General features: G+C 39.8%; 1 protein-coding gene across 2 annotated transcripts in view; it reads right to left on the reverse strand.

The window, feature by feature from the left end:
- CERS6 (ceramide synthase 6) overlaps positions 1 to 20,784 on the reverse strand; it is a 171,053-nt gene that overhangs the window by 98,830 nt on the left and 51,439 nt on the right. For both annotated transcript variants that reach the window (XM_075180710.1, XM_075180709.1), the window contains exons 2-3: positions 9,860 to 9,965; positions 7,723 to 7,853 (exon numbers count right to left, since the gene is read on the reverse strand). In XM_075180710.1, the coding sequence (XP_075036811.1) occupies positions 7,723 to 7,853; positions 9,860 to 9,965 (237 nt within the window). The remainder of the gene's footprint in view (positions 1 to 7,722; positions 7,854 to 9,859; positions 9,966 to 20,784) is intronic.

Here is a 20,784-nt window from a genome sequence, read left to right on the forward strand (position 1 = left end):
ACAATTTATAATGATTATGCCCACTGATGCTGCCCATGATGTTGCCCACTGACCCACATAAGGGTGGGTGAATCATTGACCCAGAATGTTAATTGCACACATGTACAGCTTTACATTCCATTATTTAGCCCAAAACCTAAAATTACAAATCTGTGCTGTAATTTGTCCATCCAAGTGTGTGTGCTCACAAATCCAGCTGCTCAGAGATCAGACCAGATTCAAAGCATTTCCTATTTGCATTCTCTAAATTAATGGGTATGGTCTGTTTAATGTAAGCTAAATGCATGTGTCTTTCAATGCCTAATTAAAACATATGACACAAGCTTTAGTAACCCACTATCCTCACTGTGGGCCTGATTCATTACGGCATGCATACTGAGCACAATGTGCATTTGCTTTAATATGCACATAAATCGGGTATACTTATGCCCGAACAACAAATAGCGGATGGGAAGATACGTGTGGTGATGAACACAGGTGTAGGTCTGTTCTGCTGTGCTAGACAAGACACTGCAGAATATGTCCAACACATATCTGGATTATAAAATCATAAAAGAACAAACAGAAAAAAAAACCCTATTCAACTAATACCACCTGTTGATAATATAGTCATTAATGATATAACGTTAAAAAAAATATAAAAAAAAGTGTTGGTTTTTTTTGCCATAAAATGCATTTATTAGCGTTGTGAATGTCTTCTGTACATAAAATAATTTTTTTACAGTAGCTCCTGATTACAAATACATGTAATATTGGATACTGCACTGTCATCACTAGTAATCAGGACTTAGACTAGACCTGTAGCTGGAGCAAGAGATATGGCTAAAAAAACAAGTAACTGAGAGATGGCCAGAGCTTGAATTGGATGCTACTGCGTGCACTCGAGATTGCCCGCAATCAATGTACAGTAAGGGCATGCCCAATGCCCCTTCCCCGCCCTGTTCTCTCCCTGAAATCACAGGCTGTACTAAGTGTCCTTTGCACTCGAAGATTAATTAAACGCACTGCACTTTGTGGCATACGGTCTTGTTCTGGGCATGCTCAGGGTGATTTTGCAAAGTGTATGCACAAAATCACCGTTTACGTCCCTTGATGAATCAGGACTTGCCTCATCATAAGCACAAATTTTCCACTTTTGACCACCACCTCTACAAGTGCTGTCTGATGACCGTGACTCAAAAACTCCAGGACATGGAGAGCAGAGTACAAGCAGAAGTATGTAGGACAGGAGTGACAGTAATCACTGTACTCCCTTTTTCTTCTTTTTCTCATTTTAAGAAAGTTATTTTAATTCTCTAGTAACATTATTTTGTGCGTCTATTAACCTAAAGTAGGGAACCTATAGCACGCCAACTGTTGTGGTAATACTGGCACACTGGAACATGAAGATCCAAAACAGTTGGACAGCCACAACTTGTCTAAACACATCTCAGTAAACATGAGAGCGTCCAATATACCACAGCACCATTACCTAATAAAATGTGTCACTTAAAATTACATATTCACCCTTCAAAAACATTTTAGTAACTGATTAAAAGGGAAATCTAAATATGTTAGATGCAGCATAAATAACTTCAGATGAAATGGACCATTACAAAATATATGTTCTCTCACAGGAAAGAATTTTAGTTATTTGTAGAGTATATTCAGTATATTTAAGTTAATTCTATAAATATGACAATTATGTTGCTGCTGTAATCTACAGGGAGAGCTGTCATTAGGAATGGAGGCCCATGCTACAACCATATAAACAAATCCCTAGCGCTCAGTAAAGTGACTACAATAGTCAGCTCTGGAGGTTACTACAGTGGTCAGTTATGAAGGATAGGACACAAAGGAAAGCCCAATCAAAACAGAGTTTATTCTGCTGTTAAATGTATAATGCATAGTCCATTCTGGTGGCTTGTTTACAAAGCAAGCCACAATCTAGAGGCTAGTATATTATTATTATAATTATTATTATTAATCTATATGTAAAGGGCGCCACAAGATTTCCACAGCGCTGTACAGAAGACAGACAGTGGACCATACAGGGTAGAACAGTACAGAAACAAAAAATAAAATATACCAGGACTTCACAAAGTTCCAAACATAGCTTGCACAGTGAAGTTGGAGCAGAAGAATAGGTAGGAAGAGACAGGAAGGAAGAGGGCCCTGCTCATAAGAGCTTACATCCTAAAAGGAGGGCAAAAAGACAGCAGGCACAATGGTGAGTCAGAGTGGATAAAGCTCAAGAGGAGCGAGCAACGGACCAGAGCGAAGAGGAGAACAAGTATGGAGAGATGGTTAGGTGGATGGCTGGTAGGCTTTGAGGAATACATGAGTTTAAGTGCCCGTTTGAAGGTGCACAAATTAGGGGACAATCAGATGGAGCGTGGGAGTTCATTCCAGTTGAGGGGGGCAGCCCTGGGAGAAATCTTGGATTCTGGATTGGGATGAGATGATCAGAGTGGAAGAGATGCTACAGTCATTGGTCGATCACAGGATGGAGTGTGAATGGAGAGGAAGTTGGAGATCTATGGGAGAGTGGAGTGGGAAAGGGCCTTGTAGGTAAGGGTGAGAAGTTTGAAAAGGATTCTGTAGGGGAGGGGAGCCAGAGTAAGGTAAAACAGAGGGGAGGAGTGACGGGAGAGGAAGATGAGTCTTGCAGCCACGTTTAATATAAACCTGAGGGGAGAAAGTAGTAGGAGAGGGGTAGGCTGGTGAGAAGAAGGTTACAGTAATCAAGCTGAGAAATGATGAGAGCATGGATAATAGATTCAATGGCATCGTGAGATTGGAGGGGTTGGATGCAAGCTATGTTATGGAGTTGGAAGCGACAGAATTGGGCAAGAGATCGAATATGGGGGGGCAAAAGAGAGGGAGGAGTCAAAGGTAATGCCCAGGCAGTGGAGTTCGGGAACAGATGAGATGGTGGTGTTGTTAACAGTGATAGAAAGATCACTATGGGATGAAGATCTAGAAGGAGGGAAGAAAATGAGCTCAGTTTTGACGTTAAGACATCCAAGAGGTGGCGGAAAGGCAGTCAAAAACACGAGGGAGGAAGGGGGGTTCAGGAGAAGCGAAAGTAGAGTTGAATGTTATCGGCATAAAGGTGATATTGGAGACCGAAAGAGGTGATGAGATCACCCAGGGAAGTAGTGTACAGCAAAAGGTAGAGGTACAAAAACAGAGCCATGAGGAACTCCTACAAGGAGGAGGGTGAAGGTGGGGGGGGGGTGAACCAGAAATGGATACAGAGAAGGAGCAGTTGGGGAGGTATGAGGTGAACCAGGTGAGGACAGAGCCAGAGGCCAAAAGAAAGAATGGTCTGCAATAGGAGTGCGTGGTCATCGGTGTCAAAGGCCGCAGAGAGCTCCAGCAGGATGAGCAGGGAGGTATAAAAAGGGTACCCTTTCAGTCTGGTAAAACAGAGATCAATCTGGTTTCTATTATATTGCCAATCTGAAGACAAGTATATGGAGCAGAGCAATTTGGTGGCTAGTGTCAACAGCAGAATTCAAATCTAGTGATTATTATATAATGTAATTCAACATTTAAATCTGTGGCTAGTTAGCTTGTGTATAAAGCAGAATTCTAATTGTGTGGCTTCAAAATAAAGCAGACCTCCGATCTGGAGGAGAGTGTTTAAAGGCAATCTGCAATCTGGTGGCTAGTGTACAAAGCAAACAATTTCAGCGCACAGTAATTCACAAGACCTAATGCCGTCCTCTGAAAAAAAAATCCTTTTCCTTTGTAGAAATGGATGTGCAGCCCTCTGCACGACAAATAATGACACTAAAATTTTGCTTCTGCTCTAAATGACCTTCAATGTGTGCCTCAAGATAAGAGACATGATGAGACAGGAAACATTAAACTACACTGCAGTAGGTGCCAATCTTCTAGGGTGCTGCAGGACAGCATGGGGTCCATGAGGGGGGCATGCAGTGCTTACAATGAAAATTTATATCTAAACAAGTTCTGGACATTATCCATCATATATTGTATACACAAGAGAGAATATGGTGTTGACATTGTTAATAGTACATGCCAAAGTCGAAAGTTCCATATAAAATGTTATTAAACACTTAAATAAAATACAAATAAAACCAATTCAACTCAATTCAATATAAAAAGCTATTGTTTAGCCTTTTAGAAATCAAATCGGAATCTTCTTTCCTTCCAAGGTCCACAATATGACATCAATTAACTAATGTGTATCACGTGACTTAGACACTGAAGAATACCTGCTGGTGTTGGCACTGCTCTGGAGGGTGGTGCAGAGTCTAACGCGCCTCCGGTCCTCACCGGGGACCCCCGCAAGGGAGTATGAGTATATCTGCATAAGGACATATGCGTATGCATTTTTAGTGCATACAGGGCTCTATCCAGTTACCAATGTTAAAATAATAAAAGGCCAAATTAACATATTTGTCTCTGTTTTATTGATTTTGCATTGCTCTGTATGCATGCAGACTGTGTTACTACAAGAGCCTTGCGAAGCACCTAGGTAGATCTCACTTTATGATGTCTTGCCCAATGTGTAATTGCTCTCTATGGGGAATTATATTTGCAGTAACCCAGAGAAGTTCTGAAACACTTGATGGTCCACAAATACAACATCACCTTCTATCTATAATTAGTCTGGAAGTCACACAAACGACAAGAGCACAAAATAATGTTATCTTGTGCACATGCTGTTTCAATTTCAAGGGCATCCTGCAAGTTGAGATACAAGCCACAGACTAAACAATGGAAACCCATGGGTAAATGAGGGACATCAAGCGTATTGAAAGCAGGGGCTACCAATGATGCATTAATTAGCATTAATCAAGCAATTAACATCCCAGCGTGTACAGGATCATGTAGAAAATGATGAAATGCCCTTCTTGTCTATAATTATAGCTAGCACAGCTGCAATAGGAGACCTCACTGACATTGAAAGAGGGGTGATTGTTAGTGTACGCTTGGCAGGAGCTTCACCGATGCCACCATGGAACTAAGAGGGGGAAAAATAACATCCGTAAAGGCCAAAAGTGGAAGTAAGAGCATACTACAGGATCGCGATACCACTCACCCCACCTGGGAAAACATATTTGCATGTTCAGTGGTGCTAAGAGTACAGGCAATGGACTGTCAAGCAGTGAAGGAAGATGATATGGTTAGATAAATCAACGTTCCAAATCTTCTTGACAAATAGAAGAATCTATAGTTCCTACAGAACTCTACAGTCCTGAGCACTCGTATCCAACAGTGAAGTGTTTTGGTGGTTACATGTTGTGGGGTGCGTGATCCTCACATAATATGGTCATTCCTTTAGAAGCCAAGGTCAATGTTAATTGCTACTGAATGTTCATTTTCGCCTCATGTTGAAGTTTTTTTTTTTTATTGACAGGAGGGATGTCTTTCAGGAGACAACACCCCTGTCCCCAAAGTATGTGAGGTCCCCTAATGGTTTGATGAGAACTGGCGATACCCATATCTGATGGCCTCCTTAGTCATCTTAACCAACTCAAGCGTTTACGGAACATTCTGGAATAACATCGGAGACTGTGTTTTCTACCACCGTCAACCAGGCATCATTTGAGTGATTTTTTTGTGTAGAAGAAACTTGTTGAGCAATTCCAGACATTGGTAGTAGACTCAATGCCACGGGTCATACAGTCTGTACTCAAGGAAACCTTTTAATTGATGCTAAAAACTTTATTATATTGTGTCATTATAAGCTAATGACTGCTTGCAGAATAAAATATTTTTGGGGGGATGGATAGCGTTTATTACACTACGTCATAAATTGATCTTGTTCTAAGCTAATACAACACTTACATCTACAATCAGGGTGCAGGTGCTGTGAAGATGAACCAAAAGTGAAGAGCACAAAATAATGTTGCTCATATTTTAGGGAAGTTCGCAAACTGAGATTTTTGTAACACAGTCTCAGGAAATTCACACTAATTATCCATTAATAACCTTTTGCATGGCAGCATACTCTGTTTGTCGTTTTGTAACATTCAGTTTCTGTAATTCTAAGCAGTATGCATAGTTTAATTAAAGCTAAAAACTTTAATATGTTCTGTCAATATACTCTAATGAATCCACGTGACTGCTGAATAGATGTTTAGCAAAATTAACCCTCTGATGGCTAATGGTGTATAAGTCTACATTTTGTTTGCCTGATCACATTACACTAAGTTAGATAGGTGATAAATGTTTTGTGGTGTGCCAGTGGGCACCTCACATTAATCCTTGGCAGTCACAATACAACATACAGAGTTTGAGCTGTTTGGGTGAGATTAAACTCATTTCTCTAGCCTGGCAGAAGGTGTGTGAGTGGTGAGATTGATGACCACCTATAGTACATCTCCACTCATCATCCTTCACATCAACAGCACTAAAACACAATAACACTATATTTTGACTAACTGCAATAAAAGAAACAGAAGCTGCAGGGGCAAACGCAGGATTTTTAAGGGGGGTCCCCCCCAAAAAAAAAAAATATAGGGAGAGAGCTGCTGCGCATGCGGCCGCGTGTTGCTAGTGTCCAGCTTTTGCAAAGTCGGTTTTTACAGTGGGAAGGAATTCAAGCTGCCGCAAACACCCCTTGTCATTAATTTGGTAAGTCGCAATTTGTACATGACCGATGTCGTTGTCATTGGTATATTTTCGTCGCTCTCTACTGTGTCGGGTTTGTCTGAGCTGGGAAAATAACTACCACCGATATTTATATCTCATGAAGCAAGTAAATTATGCTTAATGCAACAAACTGCAAATGACCCTCTTTGGTAATCTGAAATATTGAGAAGTAAGAATATATTACCTTTCTTTGCAAAAAAATATATATTGAAGAAGACCTAATAAGAGATAGGACATTCCTTCCAAAATGAAGCAGAAACACCAGATCACGCCACACTATCCCGCCGCCTCCATAACAATACTATGTAATTAGTAAGTGCAGAGTTCTCAGAGGTCAGACAGGTGAGACAGGCACTTTAACATGACGCTTGTCTAAAAGTTCCGTATTCCTTAGATAAAAACACCCGTTACCTGAAGCTTTTTCAGGTCATAAAGTCCACCTCATGTTGCACATCCTTGTCTGAACCTAATTCCACTGTGGGTTCATCAATAATTTGAATTATGAGAAAATAAGCCTTGTGATAGGTCAAAATTTTAGATGGAAAAAATAGGGAAAATGGGAACCCATCAAACTGCTCTTCATCTATACTTTGTGTATCCAATATAGTTACTTCCCATTGCACCTTATTTCTTACCAGTCTCATTCACACAATTCCTGCAAATCTGTTTCTTTATCTCACATTATTTCAATATCCACCACCTTTGCTATTTCTATCTCCAATTCTAAAACTTGAAGGATAAAGGAAATTTTCACCCAAATATAAAAATGTACTTTTGGGTGGAGTTCACTGAGATAAGATAAAATACAAAGTTTTACTTCGCCTCGGTCTAGTGTTACCCTGATCATGCAGGACGAACAAGGTTCTAGTGGTCCAGAGCTGCAGGCTTGCTAAGGCGAACACAGGGATGATCAGTTTGGCATCATGAACACCACAGCCTGTTTGAATCTGAAAGCAAGTAGAACTTTGTATTATCTCTTATCTTGGTATGTTCAACCCCAAATATTTTTTCTTGTTTCGGGTGAAATTTTTCAAAAGAACAAAGTTCAGTAAACTTGTATGTGTACATTATGCACTTGCTAATAAACAGCAAGAGAGAACTGTTACGTACATGCTTTCACAGAAACGATTTAGAATACTCGGCTTTTCTTGATTCCTTCTCTGCCGAAACCAACGCTGAATACTACGCACATCCCAGTCCAGCTGCTTTGAAAGTCCCTCCAGTCTCTTTTCATCAGGGTGCTGTAAAAGTACATAAAAGAAGTTTAATATTACATTTTACGGAATAACAAATCTAGTTTTATGAGGTTGAGAATTTATAATAGCAAAATGCTGTACATATGCACTTACACTTTTCTCACATTTATATATTAAGCTGTTTAAGAACCTTTCTTTGGCTGTGAAATTAGCTTTCAGCAGGTTCATATATTAGTTTTTAGCAGTTCATACAGCATTTAAACCATATTGTATTTCATGTCATTTCCTATTAGTTTGCATCGTATTATATAGACTTGTATTGTGTTACATACAGTTACATTAACTGCATAGAGTAACCATGGCAGGAAATATGTAATTGAAAGGAAAAATATTAACAAATTGTATGCAATAAAAATAAACTGCAAGAACAATAACTTGGCTCGTTAATAAAAGTATAGTTAAAAATGCATCCTTCACCTACACACAGTGCAGAGTACAATATTCATAAGAATGCAGTTAGAAAACATGCGAGGAACCAGTGACATCTGTAAAGCAGGGCCATCTTAACAACATTATGGGCCCCCGGGCAAAGCAGTGCACTGGGGCCCCTACATATATATATATATATATATATATATATAAGATAGATAGATAGATAGATGTATACAGATATAGATATATAGAGATAGAGATAGATAGATGTACTTGCTCAGTGACCCTTGAAGATTTTTTTTTTGCAGGTTTTTTCTTTTGCAGGATTATTTATTCTAATTAAGAGCCCTGCCTTTGGGGCCCCCTTGCCCGTGGGGCCCCCGGGCACCTGCCCATCATGCCCAATGGAAAAGATGGCCCTGCTGTAAAGCAGTCATCAATAAATATGCAGCCTATCCATTCAATAACAATCTGTAGGCAGTAAACACTTGAACAGATTGTCGATTGCACTTGAAATTGACATTAAACCAGCAGAAAGCAGGGAGCATCACCTGAATTGAGAAAGTCCCAGGTTTGGACCTTGCGGTTTTGTTAGTGCAGGGGTGGGCAAACCTGTCCTCAAGGGCCATATCCAGTTCATGTTTTTAGGATTTCTTTAATCATGTACAGCTGAGTTAATCTATTTGGCTGGGTCAGTAATTATCCCACCTGTTTCTACAGACAGAAATCCTAAAAACATTAACTGGATATGGCCCTTGAGGACAGGTTTGCCCACCCCTGTGTTAGTGGGTTTGTGGAGGAAATACATTTTTGGTAGACACCTCCTTTATAACATATTTTTGCCTAAAATATTTTTAAACTTGACCTGTCACCATGAATTAACACTTTGATATGGTAAGGTTGTGATGCACTGAAATAACAAATTGTCAGAAACCTTACATAGTAGTTTGTGCTTTTTGGAGGACCCTGCTATTTCTACATTACATACTCTCCATCTGTGGTTTTCTATTTTCCTGCATTTTCCTTCTCACATCATGTAACTGGCCCTGTCACAGGCAGTTTGTCCTCTATTCACACAATCACATGAGTGGACAAGTCTCTGCCTCCCAAAATATTAGCACACACATCTACTTACACAATCTGTGCTCCTGTGAATATTCAGATGATCTGATCGGCTGAAGATTGTTGAAGATTTGACCTGAGAATACCTAAAACTATGCCTCTTTAATTTGCTGGCAGCCCTGCCCCTTACCACCAGTACTATTCTTTGCAGATAAGAAGCTGAAAGACAGATTCATCAGGGATTGTTCCATAGAGTGTAAGCTTGCGAGCAGGGTTCTCTCACCTCTCTGTCTGTATGTATTACCCAGTATTGTTTTATTAATGTTTGTTCCCAATTGTAAAGCGCTATGGAATTTGCTGGCGCTATATAAATAAATAAATGATGATGATGATGATGATTCTAATGTAAAAAAAAAGATGCCCTGTGCTTTGCCAGGTAACAAAGACACCAATGCGATTTATGAGATTGTACATCCAATTTAGGATGGTCTGTACAATCACTTGTAACGTAAATTAATAAGTAGAAAGAAATGCAGTATTTCACTGCAGTATTATACCTTTGTGATTGCAGTAAAGACTTTTTCCAGAATAGCATTGTGCTGGGCCTTCTGTGGTCCACTGGCTTGTATTTTCAGAGCTAAAGCACATGGTTTAGCTATAAACCTAAAACAAATAAAAAAAAACAACATTTTATAGCAAGAACAACACTGGTATAACTTAGAGATGACATGTTCGGATGGATATTCTGTTCTTTAAAGTTTGACTCCATAATAGGATGTGACTTTGAGGAATGGAATTATATTGGAGAACTCTTTATCCCTAGAGATTCTGCAGCAGCTGAATTCTTTCAGTAAGACAAGTTCTGTTCTGCTATAGTTGAGGTTCCAGCATAAAATTACAAGGTCATTTTCTACAACACAATGGTAAAAAAAGTGATTTCTGTAGAGAGGTGCCAGGTTTTTACCCATGATCCTTCTGAAGATGACGATTGATTATTCATGTGTAATTGATTGTGTGGAAATCTCAAGTGAGCCAAACACTCTCACTTTCAAAGTGTATCCTGTAGAGTTAACATCAAATGCTCAACTTATTGTACAGATCTAAATAATATATAAATGAAGCCTAACAACAATAAGTTGGATGTATTTTTAACATCGGGTGATCAGAATCTATTTTAGGACTATATAAGTTTGCAGGCCGTGCAAAGAGGACATGTCACTTTTGAGGATATACTGTTTTTATATAGTGTTTAGTGCACTATTTAAGTGTAAAAAAAAGGTGGTAGAAACAGTAAAAACAGTGTTAAAGAGCAATATCTGTGACAACGCTCAAGAAAAGTCATATATCTACGTACTCCCAAATGCCCCAATTTCGTTGCAAAAATTCTGATTTGAGGGGACTACCCAATGGTAGGCACATTTGTCAAAACTCGCAGGGATTTGGGAGGTATGTCCCCGTTGGTGCCTCATGCACCAGGTGTAGGTGCCTTCAGGTGCCTGTTGCAGAGCTAGGGTGTTTTTAGGAGAGGGGATGTGGGTTGGTGATGGCCTACCTCTTCAGAAGAGCTGGGCATGCTCCTGGGTACGTAGACATGCCCACTGCGCACAGACACTCGCCCTTGTGCGACACTATTACGCTCCCATTTCGGAGGAGGTGTTGCCATGTCCAAACTTTGGCATTTCAAATATCGGGCGGTATGCAGTTGCGCACAGGGTGCATTGTTTTTCTGTGCTGTCTCCCGGGTGGAGGGAGCACATCAAAACAATTATATAGTGCAAGAAACGTATTTAGTCAAAAGTGACAGATACTTTAAGATCATACTTGCCAACTCTCCCGGAATGTCCGGGAGACTCCCGAAAATTGGGTAGGTCTCCCGGACTTCCGAGAGAGCAGGCAAGTATCCTGCATACTGCTATTTGATGGCCAAAATGATGCGATTCGCAGTGAATCGCGTCATTTTGGCCCGTCCCCTGCGGCAAAATGACGTTTTTGTTGCCGGGGTGGGGCCAAAATGACGAGATTGACCGCGCCCCGCCCCCTCCCGCCTTCCAACCACGGACCCCTGCCCGGGATCTCCCGGAGTTCAATGTTAAAAGGTTGGTAAGCATGTTTAAGATGTCATACAACAGAGATAAGGCACCATGTGGCTCTCTAGCCGCTCAGTTCTTGCAGCTTCTTATTGGTCAGCACAGACACCACCCCCAGAGGCTGAAATGTGCAGCATCAGCGTTCGCCAGAGTACCCCCCGCAAAAACTGGGGGGGAAGCTATTTTTTGCGGCTTACAGGTCATTATCATGTAACCAGGAAAGCAGCTTTAGGGCTTTATACCCACTGATGCCTTATGTGCTTGTAATTTTAGTTAGTAAAACCGCTACTAAAAGGCATGTCAAACATAAACGCGTTTTATATGCGCTTTTACTAGCGTTTTACAGATCACTCCAGGCTTCACAATGCATTAAACGGAATAAGTACCGTTAGTAAATAATAACAATATTTCCATTGTTAGACCCATTTACATGTGTTTTAAAAGCGTTCGAAACGCAGATAAAATGCATTTTAAAAACACCAGTGTGAGGCCTTTATATGAGCTGTCAGTCAGGTTATTTAAAACCTGATCCTTGAGAAATACCATACTTGCCAACTCTCCCTGAATGTCAGGGAAACTCCCTGAAATAGGGGTGATCTCCCTCTGGCATTCTCCCTGATGCTGAGCCAGTACAAGACGTGGTTGGCTTCGCTATCTGTGGCATGATGACACAGTTCAGAAATTGTGTCCTATGACCATGTATTGATGCCTATGGAGGTGGCCATTTTCATGGAGACCAAGATTTAATCAAAGACTGACAGGTAAGACAACATGACTTCAGTAATGGAGACAGAAATGTAAAAGACACTTTAGTCTCTAGAGATTCATTAGCTGCTTTTCTTTAACACATTGTTAAAGAGAGAGCAGGGCAACCTCCCGGTTCTCGCCCCTGCAAAGTGTCTCTCCAGGGCGGGGCTTAATGATGCAAATATTGTGCCATCATAGCCCCGCCCCCTGCTGTAATTGGCCAATATTGTGACAATTGTTTAGAGGGCGCAGCCAAAATGATGCAATTCATCAAGCCCCGCCCCGCACACCCACCTCCTCCGGGATCTCCCTGAAGCCAACAAGGAAAAGTTGGCAAGTATGAGAAATACACATTGGACAGCAATAGTAACATTAGATGAAATGGGTGTCACAGTTTGTTCATGTTTGCAGTAAGCAGCATGTATGTGACGTAATTCCAATTTAGCTAAGCCACATGAGGATAGACACATTATTAAGAGGTTGCAGAAAAGGAAACATATTTTGGAATTTGGAGTATGTAAAGGAGTCGCATGACACAAATGGCAACAGCACTATCACGTTTGCGGCAGGAATTTAAAGGGGATTGCAAAGTGTCAATTGTTAGATGCACGTAATTAATTGGATAATACTATGGGAATCCTATTTATATTGTAAAGAAATAGGTTAGGAATCTGGAGCATAAGGTTTTTCGTTGAACTAAAATGCTTATCAATCAATAATCATAGCACAGAATTACACATGATTTAATTAGGTTTATTTTCTGGCATGGATGTCCGTCTCTGGGTAAGTCAATAATTCTCTCTGTGTATTAAACTTAGTAGTTATGGTAATAATAATATGCCAGCATTTCAGAGATAACACATTCCCAAATGTCTGTCAATAATTTGAAATAAAAATTATTTACACCATTTATTATATCTTTCCATAACCCAAGTTCTTATTTATTATTTTATGCTGACAGTTGGCCAATGCATCTCCGAAATGCATTTAGCTAATCATTTAGGGTTTTGTACAGTACTGTATAACAATAAAGTATAAATGCATAGTCAACATTAAGGAATGAAATTAAGGCAGTGAGAATAAGTAACAGACTTAAAAAAAACTTTAAAATAATTAAGTTAAATATGTTTTCATTAAAGCAGTGCAGGCTCAAGGCACAATCGACAAGTGCAGCTGCATGGGGAGCGTATGATGAAGAAGGGGAAAAGATTGATGAAGGGTGGGGGCAGTGTGATGAAGGGGTGGCAGTGTGATGAAGGGTGGGGGCAGTGTGATGAAAGGTGGGAGGAGTGGAATGAAGGGTAGGGGCAGTGTGATGAAGGGGGGCAATGTGATTAAGGGCGGGGGCAGTGTGATGAAGGGAGGGGGCAGTATGATGAAGGGGGGAAAGTGATGAAGGGGAAGGGGGGTGCAGTCTGATGAAGGGGGGCAGAGTGATGAATGGTGGGGGCAGTATGATGAAGGGTGGGGGCAGTGTGACGAAGGGGGGGCAGTGTGACGAAGGGGGGGGGCAATGTGATGAAGGGGGGGGCAGTGTGATAAAGCATGGAAACAAAGATTAAATAAATGTTGCATTCATTTGGAGACAGCAGTGTGATTGGAATTTAGACTGTAAGCTCCAATGGGGCAGGGACTGATATGAGTGTGTTCACTGTACAGCGCTGCAGAATTAATGGTGCTATATAAATAATTGATATATATATATATATATATATATATATATATATATATATATATATATATATGTGTGTGTGTGATAAATGATATCATACTATTTCAAGAACATGCTTGAGGCCCTGGTATTTCTGTTTATGTTTTGTGAATTTTTTTTAGTTAATTTTGTTCCCCTGTTAATAACAAAAGTATAATTTCTAAACTTAGTTGGTGGGTCAGAGCGCACCACAATTTCTAACACAAAGTGCCAGCCCTGCATTAAAGGATGACTTAGCTCCCAACTGGTGCACCCTGCAGTTCACAGGAGTTTTCAGTTGAAGGAACAAGAGGTTGACTGTGGTCTAGTGCTGCACACCCAAAGCGGGAGTTTGGCACAACCACCCATGACGCGCCTATGCCCCAAATATGCGTGATCACGTTCAATTCTTGCTCATGGTGACATACACACAATGTCCTGCTTTCTGGCTGGATAATGTTGAGCGGTATGCTAGGACCAAAATGTATACTTTTGGATATGAACTGTGAAATAAAAAACATTATTCTCCGGTTACCTAACATTCAGGTGCAACTTTTATATTAAATGTATTAGCTACCACATATATCAGTGTCACTTTCAATCCTAGAAGACATATACCCACCCTACCACAATGTACACTAACTCCAGCACCACCAAACCTGGCTATATCCAAACAAAACAATCCAGACGTCATCCTCTCACTGCAACAAAGACCATATATATGCCTCAGGTTCACAATAAAATAGAACGTGCCTTTGGAATTAAAGAACTTCCTATAGAAACTAAATGAATGTTATATGTTAATGGCAGTTATTTTAGATCTCAATCTTTAGATCATGACTATATGCTATTTACATCACATGACAAGTAAGCACGCAACCTCTTGTTAATCTATGTTGTGGAATATCTTCTCTACAAAAAGTATGATTGCATCTTAACTGGATATTGGCAGAGATGAGTGTATTACAGTACTTCTAAATTTACATTAATCTTTCTTGTATGTATACAAAAATATATTATCGCATTATATGGATGTTTAAATCAGTAGATTCAATCTTTTATTATGTTTTCTTTTACTTCTGGTTCCGTTTTGACCCCGCGTGGTGGCTCTCCATACCACCTCATATGCGACTCATCATACCAGTTCCGCTGAAACGATGTGTGCTACATTCATTCTGTGCCACGTGGGCCTGCCACATCGAAGAAGTATGAATGGGGTCAACCCAGGAAATTCCCGGGTCCGAGGTGCAGTATGAATGGTGTTTCTGAGCTGGGACGCTCCGAGACCCTGCAAAAACCCGGCTTCAAAAACCCGGGATATTGCAGGGGCGGCAGTATGAAAGTGGTATTAATGAGAGCTAGAATCTGATTGGTTGCTATAGGCAACGTCTCCACTTTTTCAAACCCGCAGTTTAGTAAATATACCCCTTAGTCTTGTTCTATATTTTAAATTCAGGCTACAATTCTGCTTCTCTTTTGGGCTAGCCAACACTTTAATATGTGTATACCTCGTGGGTCTAAGTAACATGGAAATCTGGGGCCTGATTCATTAAGGATCTTAAATTAAGAAGTTTCTTATTTAAGTCTCCTGGACAAAACTATGTTACAATGCAAGGGGTGCAAATTAGCATTCTGTTTTGCACATAAGTTAAATACTGACTGTTTTTCCACACAAATACTTGATAGCTTATTTGTACACTGTAATTTAAAGTTGATATTTGTGTGCTACATGAAAAAACAGTCAGTATTTAACTTATGTGCAGAACAGAATGCTAATTTGCACCCCTTGCATTGTAAGATGGTTTTGTCCAGGAGACTGAAATAAGAAGTTTCTCAAGTTAAGATCCTTAATGAATCAGGCCCCTGGTCTTTAAGCCTTGCCACCGCTTACATCCCAGAAAGTTATTGTTTCTTACATGTCACGCAACAGAGCTGTTACTGTGTACATCTATTATGGTTTTCCATGGCGATGAGATCCCAACCGGTGTCCAGTTCTGTCATCTGTTCTAGAATGTTGGCCATACATGGTTTGCTATGGTGTAAATGCATTAGTGTTCCCATATTGTGAGGCATAACCTCTAAAACTAAGAGGTACATAGCAACAGTTATCTATAATGTTGAGTAAGTGATGTATTCACTTAAGGTCACCTCCAGGAATGTTTGAGGTATTAACTCCCCTATCAAATGGAAAAAAAACATCGCCACAATCACTAACAATGGGCATTCTTAAATATCCTTCCTACAAGCATCACATCTTACACCTTTGCAAATTGAATGGCAGAGGTTAGATTCATGATCCATATAAGTCCAAATCCAGAGGTGTGGCTATATTATTGAAAAAGGGTCTTTGACATGGTATATTAAGTGAAGTAGATAAAGATAGTAGATATATGACTGTTGATATACTTTTGAAAAAAACTTGGTCACTGTAATATTTAGGCTACAATTACATATAGCAAGAAATTCTTCTTCAACTTAATGACCAAATTGTATCTCAATACAGGTAAAAATGTCATTGATGGAGGAGACTGTTGTTGCTTAATGGAGATGAATAATAAAAAAAAAATACAAATAGAGCTCAACTACATTTTTAAAGCAACTCCACATTATAGATTTTTTGAGGACAAGGCACCAAAATTATTTGTATCATACATGCTTCTTTACTTCACATAATGCTACGTCCAGAGTGGATTTCTTCCTGTTATCAGTCAAGATAAATGATGCCGGTATTGATCCAGTTACATTATTTTAATTTGGTTTGTATTATATATGACTCATTGACTCTATATCTAAATCCTGCTACATACATCTAAAGAACATTTCCAGAATTCGCACATATCTCACGCAAGACACTACAAAAACCTTAATTCATGCACTTATCTCCCGCATTGACTATTGCAATTCCCTCCTTACTGGTCTTCCCAAAAACAGACTCAAACCCCTACAATCTATTTTGCACGCTGCGGCAAGACTGATATTTGTATGTCTCTACACTGGCTGCCTGTTTTGTACCGAATTCAATATAAAATACTCTTACTAACCTACAAGGCCATCAACAAAGCTGCACCAACATACATCTCCTCTCTTGTCTCAAAATATCTCCCAACTCGGCAACTCCGTTCTACACAAGATCTGCGTCTCTCATCCACCCTCATTACATCCTCCCATTCCCGGTTACAGGACTTTTTTCGGGCTGCACCCACTCTATGGAATTCTCTCCCTCGCACAGTAAGTCTCTCCTCTGGTCTACAAACTTTCAAGTGTTCTCTGAAAACCTACCTCTTCAGACAAGCTTATAATATTTCTCAGCCACCCTCTTAACCTCGCTACCTTTAGCCTGTTACACAATTTCACACAAGACAACTACCCCCTGACCAACATTGTTGTGTGACGGGATCATTTAGCTTATGAGTCCCTTTTACCTTTGCAGTCTGGCTGGGCTAAAATGCAAAATGTAGACTTAACCTCATGTGTCAATCTCCCATTGTCCCATAGATTGTAAGCTTGTGAGCAGGGCCTTCTCACCTCTTTGTCTGTTTTACCCAGTTTATTTATTAGTTTATTATGTTTGTCCCCAATTGTAAAGCGCTACGGAATATGTTGGCGCTATATAAATAAATGATGATGATGATGATGATGACTCAGTTCTAAGGGCAATTATAGACAGTGGAAGTTTTGCTCAATCTTGGCCTGTTCGACTCAATATGTTAGATCATAAACAATATTGTAATAATCAACAACATGTAGATTTTCCAGTGATGTTCCGGAATTTAGCTAAAACAATCATGAATGTTGAGATAATCTCCCTTTTGTGTAAATATATACTGTAACTCTACAGGTTGAGCTTACAAAGGCATTCGGAGGTTTGAAACCACATTTTAGTTCACTTGTGCGTAGAAATGATGCCAGATTTAATGCCATAGCTGCCTAAAGATGTAGTAAAGTCTCTATCATTTCTATAGACATGGGAATAAACATTGGAGATTCTAGTCTAACCGAGGGAGACAGATCCAAAAACAATATTATTGCTCCCAAGAATGGCAGTGACTAGCTATTTGCAAGGGAGAAAACATAGCAGATCATATATTTATGTACTACAATAGCATATTGGAATGTAATAATTTTCTCCCATCATTTCAATTCCACTTATGTAAAAGTCCTTGCCAAATACAGGGCTCCAAACTTACCACCTACACATAGCCTAATCTCCCTTTGAATGTAGAGCATAAACTACCACCCAAGTGATGGCAAAAAGTTTTTTCTCAAGTGTCATTTAAAAACTTGCGGGGCACTCGTCATTGTTGACCACTGTCCCCTTTATTGTTTACCCTTTCACTCGAATCTACAGCTATAGCTTAAATTTATTGAGGCATTGAAGTAGGTAAACAAAGTAATTGTGAACTATTTGGCACTGATATGCTGTTATTTGTTACCTAAAAACTCTACCCGGGCTATTTTGACAACGTCAGTTCCTTTACGAGGTATGGGATAAATTTTGGCAAATTTTGACTATTACATAATTCATTAAAAAGTTTGGTGAGTGCAGAGTATCATTATATTTTTTGTTTATATAATGTGGGCAAATGCTTCTTGCACCCTGAGTTTATACATGGTGAGTGCAGAGGATCAATGTCATATACATATATGATGGGGTGAAAATTTAGAAGTGGCGTTATACCGAAAAATGTAATGGGAATGTAAGTGAATGGAATTTGATTGTTTAACAATGAAAGCAGTATGACATACCACTGTGTACACCCCCACTTGTGTGTGTGTAAATGATCTGATTTATAAACATACCTGCTTCTTCACATTCAGCGCTATTAAAAATCATTGTAGAATGGTTTAATGGCACTGAATGCAGCTTGAATATCATCATCATTTATTTATATAGCGCCACAGATTCCGCAGCGCTGTACAGAGAACTCATTCACATCAGTCCTTGCCCCATTGGAGCTTACAGTCTAAATTCCCTAACATACACACACAGACAGACAGACACAGACTAGGGTCAATTTTGATAGCAGCCAATTAACCTATTATGTTTCTGGAGTGTGGGAGGAAACCCACGCAAACACAGGGAGAACATACAAACTCCACACAGATAAGACCATGGTCGGGAATTGAACTCATGACCCAGCGCTGTGAGGCAGAAGTGCTAACCACTTAGCCACCGTGCTGCCCACTTTTCACCTTGCACTCCGACATCTTTCAAAAAGAATTCTCCCCCACCCCAATCCAATTTATATATTTAAAGGACCCTTACTACACTTGGCAACATATATATAGGTTTAAAAAAGATAATTAACTTACCCAAGTTTCTTCTTTCGAGGGCCAAGCAGACTACACAGAGCTACACAACCCCTCTTTTTCTAGTTGATACTTGAAATCCATGGAAAGTATAAGAAATATATTTGACCCCAGAGGCCAAACCATTTATTATTTTGATCAACCAAAGGAGAAATACTGAACTCTCAGTTTTGGATGTATTTGCAAGCGAGACATTACACCACTTCTGTAGTATTTATAAACCAGACATCTTTATTCTAGACATGATACAACAAATCATACACATCTCTAAAAGCTGCAGAGAAGATTAAGTGATAAATGAATATAAGGATTTAGTTCAAATACAGAAAAGTGATGGGTTACGTCAGTATAGGCATGACATAAAGATCTGTGGGATATAGGGTTATACAGCACTCTGAGCCACTTTCAGTCCTCTGTATTGCATCACTTCATGTAAACCAACTTAAAAAATGACTAATATGGCTCATATATCACAAGCCCAGAGAAAACGTTTTGTGACAGAAGAGACGGATCTACGTCTGAATTGTAAATTCTCACAAGTTGATTTTATACATTGTGTGTATGGTCATTCTGCAAGGTAAGAAAATTCTGGGATAAGGCTTTAAACTTCATTAATTATGTCTTCAAACCTAACTTACTGACAGATTCCACTGTATTTGAACTATGTGACTTCAGTAAATAGAAGGAATATCTTTCCGATCCACAATTTTTCCCCTACATTTTCACTGTAACAAAAATTGTATACTCCGAAACTGGATTTACTCTAAACCTATTATCTTAGAGAACTAAAATCTGAGATATTGTGTTCAATAAAAGTTATTCAGTTAGATAAGAAGATCACCAGGATTGATATTGAAAAGGTGAATGACCATTGAAGATATTTGGAAACATTAATTGGGTCCTGCTCAGGGGCGTCATATACTGTCAGTGGCCACTTTATTAAGTAAACCTGTACGTCGGCTCGTTAAGGCAAATATCTAATTGCCAGCAGCTCAATGCATAAAAGCATGCAGACATGGTCAAGTGGTTCAGACCAAACGCCAGAATAGGGAAGAAATGTGAACTAAGTGACTTTGACTGTGGAATGAGTGTTAGTGCCAGATGGGTGGTTGGAATATCTCAGAAACTGCTGATCTCCTGGTATTTTCACGCACAACAGTATCTAGAGTTTACAGGGAATCTGGCACAAAACAAAGAACATCCAGTTCAGTGGCTTGTTAAATAGAGATGTCAGAGGAGAACGGTCAGACTGGTTCAAGGTTGGCAACAGTAACACAAATCCCCTGGCTATATATTGACTATGTTCATACGCCCTTTCTCTCCCCCGTTACACCCATGAGTTCATAGTCATAAGACTCTTCTGCGCTCAAAGATGAATTGGATGTTGCTGCTTTTACTGGCGTATAGACCAGTTCTGGGCACCTGCAAAGTGATTTTACACAAAACACCGTGGCTAAGTGGTTAGCACTTCTGCCCCACAGCACTTGAGTCGTGAGTTCAATTCCTGACTATGGCCTTATCTGTGTGGAGTTTGTATGTTCTCCCTGTGTTTGCGTGGGTTTTCTTCCGGGTGCTCCGGTTTCCTCCTACACTCCAAAAACATACTAGTAGGTTAATTGGCTGCTATCAAAATTGACCCTAGTCTCTC

Source organism: Mixophyes fleayi, chromosome 7 (assembly GCF_038048845.1).
Source record: "Mixophyes fleayi isolate aMixFle1 chromosome 7, aMixFle1.hap1, whole genome shotgun sequence".
Lineage (NCBI taxonomy): Eukaryota > Metazoa > Chordata > Amphibia > Anura > Limnodynastidae > Mixophyes > Mixophyes fleayi.